The following is a 9,469-nucleotide window of genomic DNA, read 5'->3' on the forward strand; positions in this document are numbered from 1 at the left end:
CTGAACTTCCTGAATGTCTTCTCTGCTCAATTCTGAAGCCTGTAGAGTTCCCTCTGAATGGCACCTACCTGGTGTATCAAATGCTCCTTCTCATTTTGTATTCTCTGCAAACTTGCTGGGGAAGAACTCTGTCTCATTTTCCAAGTCACTACAGAAAAGGTTAAACAGTCAACTCTTGGTTTTCTCAGCCAGTGACTCCTCCAGCTGGACTTGATGACACTCATTACAACATTGAGAGCTTGGCACTTCAGCCAGTTTTTCATCCACCTCACTGTACATTTATATAACCTGTACTTCATCAGTTGTCCATGAGGCTGTTGGGGCAGATAGAAGCTCTAGCAAGGCTTTTGATGCAGTAAACAACAACATCAAGTGCTCTCCCCTCGTCCACCAAGCAAACCATCTGATTGCAGAAGGCTTTCAGGTTTGTAAAACACACTTTCCCCTTCATAAATCCTTGTTGGCTATTCCCAACCACCCTCTTGTCCTTCATATGTTTGGAAAAGGCTTCCACGATTATTTGCTTCATCATCTTCCTAGGAAGTGTGAGAAATATAATCAGCCAGCAGTTCCCTAAATCCTCCATCCAGCCCTGCTTGAAGACAGGAGTGACACTGACTTTCTGCCAGTCCTCTGGGACCTCTCCCCATCAGCCACAAAGCTATCTCTTGTTCTTTTTTTGTATAATACCTTGAAGGATCCATAACCATTTCCTAAGTAATGTGACAATACAATAAATACAAACTAATGCTCATTTCATATTCCCTCACCTTACCTTAATAATTGTTGCAAATGGGAGTTCAGTGACAGGTTATTTTAGGTTGCAAGCAGCCTCTATGATAGCTCTTACATAAATAGTGACATCACAGGCTGATTTAAGTTAAACTTCTATTTATTAAGTTGAGCTTGATATTGAATCACAAACTTTTGGCCCAGGAATTGCTGAGCTTAATGCATATTAAGAAAAGTTAAGGCATCTCTTCAACTACATTATGATTTTCTGCTGGAACTTAGAATCACTCTGCAACAGAGAAAACTATAGAAGTGTCAAATTTCATAGTAACACATTCTTGTCATCAGAAACACTTTGTAATTTTTCTGATTGTAACATCTTCATCACTGACTGAAATATGGATCAGATTTGAGTACTACAACATCAGATAAAAAAGCAGCAGGAACATGTGGATAAAACAGCTACAATGAGAAAACAGCTCCCTATCCAAACAGAACTTGCTTAAAACCTTGTAAATACAGACCTAAATTTCCACAGCTGGCCCTTTTAAAGTTTCATTTGATGCATCAAAACAGATTCAGGTTTTCAGAAAAAACAATACCCTTGTAAGGATAGATGTGACATCACAGAGTGAGCCCCCCAAGAGCTGGCCACATTTAGGGAAAGCCAGTAAAAGGGAGAAGCAAAAACAAGTGTATTTACTTCAGTAAATTCAGCAACATAGGCCTATTTCTTTCTTTCCCTTTATTCTCTTCTACTTATTTCTCCTACATCATTTTTCTTCATTTCTTTCTTTTAATTTCTATCCCTGCATTGCTGAACTGTGTTTTCCTCTCCAATTCCCTTCAGGAATTCCTAACTTTCTGTTCTCTGCCTTTTCTTTCACTCCCCTCATTTGTGCTCCTCCTTTAGCCTTTGCCTGGCGCCTCTCCTTCAGGTGCTGAGCACAGTAAGTTCATCTTCTCTTGGAAATCTCTTTCCTTCTTTATCTAACTTCATAGACACTCCACCTCTCAATCATATATTATCACCTTTTTTTTCCCCTGCTCCTTACATGGAAGAAATTGAGTGAATGGAAACGGTTTGATGAGAATAGGAACTGAAGTCAGATTGCTTCATTTTTTCTTGTTTGTATCTCTTCTGTCGTCCTTCCTCTCATGCTACCTGCCTATTCTGCTTCAAAACAGGCAGTAAAGCTAGTGAGGAGAAGCTCCTAGAAGCAGCCCTTAGGAACAAAGAACATCTACATTCCCAGACGAAAACCAACAAGTCCCATATATTTCAGCACCAAAATATATTTGAATAACCTGTCTTGTTTTAAATCTGTGCTTTTCTCACCGATCCTGATGAGAAAGGAAAGAGATGAGAACCTTTAAAGACTGTGTGCTTTCACTAGTAGTCTCAGGCATATGAGTTTTAAAATTATGGCCATTTCTGAACTCTGAGGCATTTTTTTAATTGTATTTCTCTGGTGTGACAAAAATTTTAGTTTGAGTACATACCAGAAGTGACTGCACTTAGAACCTGGAACGGATTAGGCCATCTAATTTGTGTCAGTCAATCATTTATGGGCAGCAGGGGCTAGTTTTTTAGAGGCCAGTATCTCTAGAATTCACGAGATCAAAACAGAAAGAAAGAGGTGCTGGAAATCATGCAGCTAGGTTTATTTTTAAAGAACTAGCACATAAGAACATGATATGGAGCTTCTTTTAATGGCAAAATATGCTGAGTCCATGTATTCTGCAACCTTATGGCACTAATAGTACTCCTCTTATAAAGCTAATGAATTCAGTGTTTCCTTAGGGTTAGAAGATCTCACTTCCCACTACAAAGTTAACACATTCCAGCAAAAGAGAAGTGGACATATGAAGATGACTATGCTTAAAACTACCAACTCATAAGGAATAGGTCCATTCCTCATAAGCCACACCCAAATGACTACAAAGAAAGAAATACGTGCCTGAGAGAACCAACTGAACTTTGCAAGTAAATGTAAAAATGCCTCGGATGGTAACTAGATCAACCTCTTATCAAGAGACATGATGGAGGAGGAGGGCTTTTCCAAATATTTGAATTGCTTATGGTTGAATGCAAAGAAGGGGAATTAAGGTTTGTTACCTACATGTAACCAACACTCACCAACCATCAGAAGGAAAGAAGTGATTATTCCCCATGCTTCAGAATATTAAACAAGGTGACTCAACACACAGCAATCCTAAACAGATTTCTTTTGCAAAGATTTCAAGTCTGTTGGCTAATTAATAAAGGTGGGTTAACTCTGCAGAAAGATGCCCAAATGTGTAAGGCTATACAGGTCATCTGATGGAAAAGTAACATTGAACAAAATAGATACGCAGTCCAGTGAGATGTCAATCAACTACAAAAAGAAACATTAACTGACAACTTTAAAGTGAGTTGTTATAGGCAAAGACTCTTATTGTTGACTCTTACTTTTCATTCCTACATGCCTTGAGTAGAACTGAGGTTGTAAAAGTAAACCATTTCTGTTCTGCGACGCTGGTTGCAGGCCTCCGATGGAGAAATTCTTTTTCACATTCCAAATTCCTTTCAGAGCCACTGTTAATAATTAGTCAAAATAATACTGTTAAAACTGATTGTTTAAACTTATTCTAAAACTGGTGGAGCACTTAAAAGATAGTCCCTTTGGTCAGTACAGTAATTAGACACTGGTAGGGAGAATACTATACGCATCCTCCACAGTTAATGGAAAAGAGTGACCGACATCTTCAGAGAGCAATTTTGTAATGTCCATTCATATGATCAAATTGAAATCTTCCAGACAATTTTGATCCAGTGGCCGATGAATGCAGTGCAGTGTTGGGGTGTTAAGCTCTTAGTAACATTAGACACAAGAGCAGACTGAGCAGGCTAATGTTAACATCTGCAACTCAACCACTTGCCCAGATCCCCTTTACCATCAATGGGAAGAGAGCACTTAAAAAGAAAGACTAATGCAAAGACAGTCAGAAGAACTGTTCTTTCAAAGTGCCTTTTTTTCTCCATTTAATATAAATAGAGTTTACATAAGTAGCTCATTTGCCACTGTGCGCTGTAATTGCCTAAGGAGCCTAATCACAGTCATGCAGTTGCAGGTTCAAATAGTTTAAATCTGACAGGATACTGACTACATCACCCAACTTCTGCACATTTTTGTCTGTGAATCCAATTGTTTGAAATTCATTTTGAGTAAATTTACTTTCGGGTTCTAATCCTAAATAGGAGAACACAAAGACCTTTTCCAAACTTGTCTAGATTTGGAAATAAAGGCAAATTTAAGGCCTTGCTACATTTGTGGAAGGTGTAATGATTAAGAAAGATTATGGTGGACCTATTTCAACAAAATGCAGCTTAACATAACCAAGGAATAGCTTTACTCTGTGGGATAGAATGCAGGGCTACAGAACAAGAACTACATATTATGAAGGAAAAGTGTCATGGATTTAGGAGTACCAGTTGACAAGCAGCTCAACACCCTAGTGTTAATGTTAGCTCTAGGTGTTAGCAGAGACGTAAGTTAAACAAAGAAGATCATTCTCTGTACAGGGCTGCTAATGATACAAAAACTGAAATACCTTTTTACTTCTTTCTTATCTAGAGCAAACACCTTGTTCCTTCTCAGACTTACACTTCCTCATTTTCTTCTGTATTCAAGTCTGTCTATAACCTTCAAGCTGCCCAAACAGACTGATTTTCTAACTGCTTTGTTTTCCTCTATTTCCCTTAGTTTGTTTTTACCTCAACTTCTTCTTTTCATGAACTTTAATTCTGAGCAACAGAAGTAGACAAGGAGTTCTAGTAACTACAATGCCTTCTTCAAGGAAAGAAGTAATAAAACCTCACTTCTTTCAAATAAAGAAGTACCAAAACCTCTCTACCACTCGGTACTTGTTTCTGTTATATTAAGCTGATAGATCACATGGAACTATGTGTTCTCTGTAGTCTCATAATTTCATGCTAAAAAACTAGACGACGTATAATTCTTCTGTTTCTGAATGTTCACTAGACTAGTACATAAGTGTTCTAGACTGAGATTTGTTTAGTTTGTTTTTTAAATAAGTAGTTTTGCTACAGTTCCTCAAAACGTTTTCTGTTTCATTTGCCCTGACAAACACTTTCCATTTGCTCATAGGGAGGATTACCTGCAGCTGGATGTCTAATGTGGCATTCTTCTTTCCAAAAACAGAGCTCTTCTTCAAGGATCTCTTTAACTCTCTTACATGGCTCAACGTACAGAAAGTTCTTCCCTGTTAGCAAAACACATCACACAAGAACCAGTCATTTTAACTTCCCTAATGCTGGCGTGTTTTGCTGGATGTAATTTCATTTTATGCTATTCTTCTTGCTCTAATGCACTTTAAGGCAGATTTACAGACATGATGATGTTCATCAGCAGGGCTCTGCACCACGGGATGCTGCAGCCAAGGCAACCCTGGGCTCTGGGGAGCTGTGGGGATGGAGTCCGTCCATGGTGAACAACCCAAGGTGGAGCCGAGGGCGGGTGGAGGAGGTCTCGTACCCCATGGCAGCAGGCACTGCCCCCCGAAAGAAGGCAACCCTACACCAGGAGGCCCAGGGTGGGATGTGACAGTTCCCCTTCCCATCATCCCCTCCCTCCAGGGCTTTCTGGACCCCCCAGGAGGAGCCCAGCACCCACGAGCTGCGGGGACGGGAGACCCAGGAGGAGTGGGCCGGGCAGGGCGAGAGGAGGGGATGGGGCGCTCACGGGGCTGCCCGCCTCCCGCCGTCTCGCTGCGGCCATCGCTGTCCGCCTCCTCGGCCACCCCCGCCGGCTGCTGACTGTTGGCCGCCCTCATGGCCGCCGCTCCCGGCGGGTAGGAAGCGAGCGGGGCGGTTGCCGAGGGAGCGAGCGCGTTCTGCTCGGGCGGGCTGTGCTCGGGCGGCGGCTGCACATCGCCATCTTGTGGCTGCCCCGGGCTGTGCTGCAGGCAGCTGCAGCCATGGAACGAGAGAACATCCCGAGTTGGAAGGGACCCGTAAGGATCTGCGAGTCTGACTGCTGGCTCCACACAGGACCATCCAAAAATCAGAGCATACGTCTGAGAGCGTTGTCCAGATGCTTGCTGAACTCTGGCAAGCTCGCTGCCATGACCAGTGCTCTGGGGAGGCTGTTCCTGTGCACGACCACCTTCTGGTGAAGAACCTTTTTCCGACATCCAACGCGACTCTCCTCTGATGCAGCTTCCTGCCGTCCTCTTGGGTTCTGTTGTTGGTCGCCAGAGAGAGCTCAGCGCTGCCGCTCCGCTCCCTGTGAGGAGCTGCAGCCGCCATGAGGCCTCCCCTCAGCCTGCTCTGCTCTGAGCTGAGCGCACCACACACCGCAGCCACCCCTCTTAGGTCTTCCCCTCCTTCACCCCTTAGGTCCTCCCCTCTAGACCCTTCACCATCTTTGTGAACCACCACCTTCACCTCCTTTAGAAACTCTCTAACAGTTTTATGTCCTTTTCGTAGTGTGGTGCCCAAAACTGCATGCAGTCATGTTAGGGGGCTGACTGGCTCCAAGAGAGCCAGGGTAGTGGAGGTGCCCTCAAAGATGTTCCATCAGAGGACCAAACACAGACTAACATAGAATCATGCAGGTTGGAAAAGACCTCTAAGATCATCTAGTCCAACCGTCAGCCCACTCCCACCATGGCCACTCACCACATCCCTCCACACATGTCCGCATTTCTCGAACACCTCCAGGGACAGTGACTCCCCCACCTCCCTGGGCAGTCTGTGCCAATACCCTTTCTGTTCACTCTTTCGAAGATGAAATTGTTCCTAATATCCATTTTTTCCTAATATATATATAATACATAATATATATGTATATATACACACATATAGTATATTCAACCAGAGATGAAGAGTCCCAAACCTTTATTGTAAACCACTGCGTTTCTAACTTGCATTACTGCAGAGAAAAACTGCACTTAAGTGCACACTAATGGCCTTAAACAAACCACATTCACTTTGGTTAAATCATGGCAGTAAAACCACTGTCAGACCTTCTGGAAGCCCAGCTCAGATTTGGCTACCAAGAACTAGCCATCAGGTACAACAGGATTTTAGCTATTTATCCTCACCCAGTTGAAGTTCCTATGAATAGTTCATTTAATTTATGAACAGGCAATTTCATTGGCTATTGAGCTTTCAATTAAAGATATTACAATAAAATGTTTAGGGCTAAGTGTTTTATTTTATAATAGGCCTTACACCAGATCACCAAGGATTTTGTAAGTCACCCAAGTAAGTTACATTCATTCAGAACTTCCATGCAGTTTAAAAAAAGTTCCTCAAAAAATAACTTTTAGTGAGCTGTAATAAATTCTGCATAACCAAACCTGAATTCTTTCACATAACGTACATAGTCCAGTTTGCCCTCCTGCTTTCACATTAATGTTTTGGACGAAACGTCCCTCCAAATTTGCACTTACTAAGCACAGACTCACTGAAATTAAGGAATTCACTAAAGCTTTCTGAATACCCTGATAACAGTAATAGCACTTCGAAGTATGAGGGAAGAGTTGAATTGCAAAATGTGAGATTTTGAGTGACAAGAATATTTCAGTATCTTAAAACGACAACCTTGATGCAAAGGGACAGACCAAGCACACAGATGCCGTGTGATAAACAAGAGGCAGAAAAACTCACATTCACAAGTTTAACCACAGCTTTTAAGGGGACACAGCATTTATGCAGTCTTCTACTATTTCAAAAAGGTAGTGGTATATATCGGTCCTCCTAGCAATGTCAAAGGCAGTTTCATCCAAGTTATTTTTCAGGTCTGCTTTTATGTAGCGATTCATCAGCAGAAGTTCAAGGGTTTCCCTGCTGTTTTTGTTTCCTGCAGCAATATGTAAAGGCGTCAACAACCCATTTGTCTGAGCGTTGATGTCTGCACCCTGCTGAAGTAAGAAGGCGGCCACTTTCGTATTGTTCCACTTGCATGCGCTGTGCAGGGGTGTCCACCCATCCACTGTTTGTGCATGAATATCTGCCCCTTGGGCAACCAACTCCCGGGCCATGTCCAAGTGCCCACTGTAGGAAGCTCGATGGAGAGGAGTGTATTGATCTTCATCACGAGCGTTAACAGGAGCCAGCTTTTCAGAAAGGAGCCTCCTCACTGTAGTCAGCTATTGGAGGGAAACAGGGAATTTCATAGGAACCTTTGTAAAAAAGACACATCACTTCTATTGTTCTAAAAATGCTTTTTTTTTCTAAAGAAAAAGTTTCTGTCCATGTCACAAAACACTATGCGTGATAGAAAATTTTAAGATGAAACCAATTATTATTATTGAAATAGAGACACAACAGTCTGGCATAAAAGCATAACTGTGATTCATCTTACTCAGTGTGGGGCATTTAGCTGCAGCACCTCAGGGAATACTTTTGCCTTGGAAGAAAGGTGTACCTCAACACAACTATAGGTGCATTTTGTGTATGTTTATTTTCAGTGGCAGCCTTTGTTACGAACACAAGGATGTAACAAACTGCCTAACAAGAATCTTCATCTTCTCACTCAATTTTCCAAGAATAAAAAGCTTTTCTGTATTAACAAGATTGAAAAAAAAAAAGTAGGATTGGACTCGATCCTTACGGGTCCCCTCCATTCTCAGCATATGTAGATTTGAAGAAAATAAAGCTTCAGATACACCCTCTCCACCCCAGTTAAAATGCTCACATACCATGAAACCATGAAGAGTCTGGCACACTTTTGAGTTGATCCAAGTTTAAGAACAGTGCTGATATTTTAACTTTGATCTACAGTCAAAGCTTTTCTTCTGAAAGCTAATTGGCCAAGAAATATTTTAGTGTGTGGAATACAAAGGGAGGTGCTTTGCAGAGCAGCTGGGAGGGATAAAGAGTAGCATAGGGAAGTTTTTGTTTGTGGATGGAACTGCAGACATCTATTCAACACAATGTTTTTGTTAGTGATGCACAGAACAGATGCCTTACCCGATTGTTTTCAGCTGCCCACAGTAGCAATTTCTCTGGATTTTTCTCCATTTTTTTTTCTTGCATTTCATACCATTCCTCGCTTCTTTCTTGTTCATCGTCTTCATCATCAGACTGCCCTGACCAACAGCTCTGAGTTCCTATAGGAATCAAATGCCGGTGCGTTTCCAGCAACTCGAGTTGGTTAAAGCTCTCTGTAAACTCTGCAAACTCATCGCTGTCATCATCCCTCTCATCAGCCTCCTTCTCAGCAGCACGTTTGCCTTTGCTCATTTTCAGTTGGCATCTGGAAGGTGTAGATACACGCCAGTATTTGTATTAAGCGTTATTCACACACGAACTGTCAGTGGAAACAGGCCCAGGGAAGCACAGGCCTCGCTCCCCTCCACTCCGGGAGGGCCGCAGCACCCCCGGTACCAACACGGACTCGTCCCGAAGGTGGAGTCGGTACCCTCCCCTTTCCCAGCCCTGCCCTACAAGAAGCCTTACGGGCCTCCCATCCACTCTCGCCCCCGTCCAACCCTGCTTAGCTTTACCACCGTCCCACGAGCAAGCAAACTCACGCACCGACCCCCGGCAACACCGCTCCAGAGGCGGGGCCTTCCCAGCGGGGCGGTGCTACCGCCGGGGCGCGCCCACCCACCTGCACGGAGAGTCCTTCCGCCCCGTCGCTCCCGGCGGAAGTGACGTAAGCGTCTAGGCGGGATTGAGCCCCCGACTAACCAATCGCGCAGCTCAGCGGGAGAGACGGCGACA

General features: G+C 43.2%; 2 protein-coding genes across 5 annotated transcripts; both read right to left on the reverse strand.

Annotated features, from left to right (window-relative positions):
• Positions 1 to 874: 874 nt before the first annotated feature.
• Positions 875 to 6,064, reverse strand: C11orf97 (chromosome 11 open reading frame 97). 2 transcript variants are annotated; one of them, XM_004938850.4, is made up of 4 exons: positions 5,409 to 6,064; positions 4,894 to 4,998; positions 3,185 to 3,310; positions 875 to 2,338 (listed from the first exon to the last, which is right to left on the reverse strand). In XM_004938850.4, the coding sequence occupies exons 1-4, from the start codon at positions 5,926 to 5,928 to the stop codon at positions 2,295 to 2,297; spliced, it is 795 nt and encodes a 264-aa protein (XP_004938907.1). In that variant the 5' UTR covers positions 5,929 to 6,064; the 3' UTR covers positions 875 to 2,294. The 2 variants fall into 2 exon arrangements, with proteins under 2 accessions (XP_004938907.1, XP_015136018.1); XM_015280532.4 differs by having other exon boundaries at positions 5,478 to 6,012.
• Positions 6,065 to 6,933: 869 nt separating this feature from the next.
• Positions 6,934 to 9,389, reverse strand: ANKRD49 (ankyrin repeat domain 49). 3 transcript variants are annotated; one of them, XM_003640591.6, is made up of 3 exons: positions 9,357 to 9,389; positions 8,714 to 8,999; positions 6,934 to 7,890 (listed from the first exon to the last, which is right to left on the reverse strand). In XM_003640591.6, exons 2-3 carry the CDS (start codon positions 8,984 to 8,986, stop codon positions 7,432 to 7,434), a joined length of 732 nt encoding a protein of 243 aa, XP_003640639.1. In that variant the 5' UTR covers positions 8,987 to 8,999; positions 9,357 to 9,389; the 3' UTR covers positions 6,934 to 7,431. The 3 variants fall into 3 exon arrangements, with proteins under 3 accessions (XP_003640639.1, XP_040527775.1, XP_417191.1); XM_040671841.2 differs by having other exon boundaries at positions 9,285 to 9,389; XM_417191.7 differs by lacking the exon at positions 9,357 to 9,389 and adding an exon at positions 9,281 to 9,308.
• Positions 9,390 to 9,469: the final 80 nt, after the last annotated feature.

The sequence above is a fragment of the Gallus gallus genome, chromosome 1 (assembly GCF_016699485.2).
Source record: "Gallus gallus isolate bGalGal1 chromosome 1, bGalGal1.mat.broiler.GRCg7b, whole genome shotgun sequence".
In the NCBI taxonomy this organism is placed as follows: domain Eukaryota; kingdom Metazoa; phylum Chordata; class Aves; order Galliformes; family Phasianidae; genus Gallus; species Gallus gallus.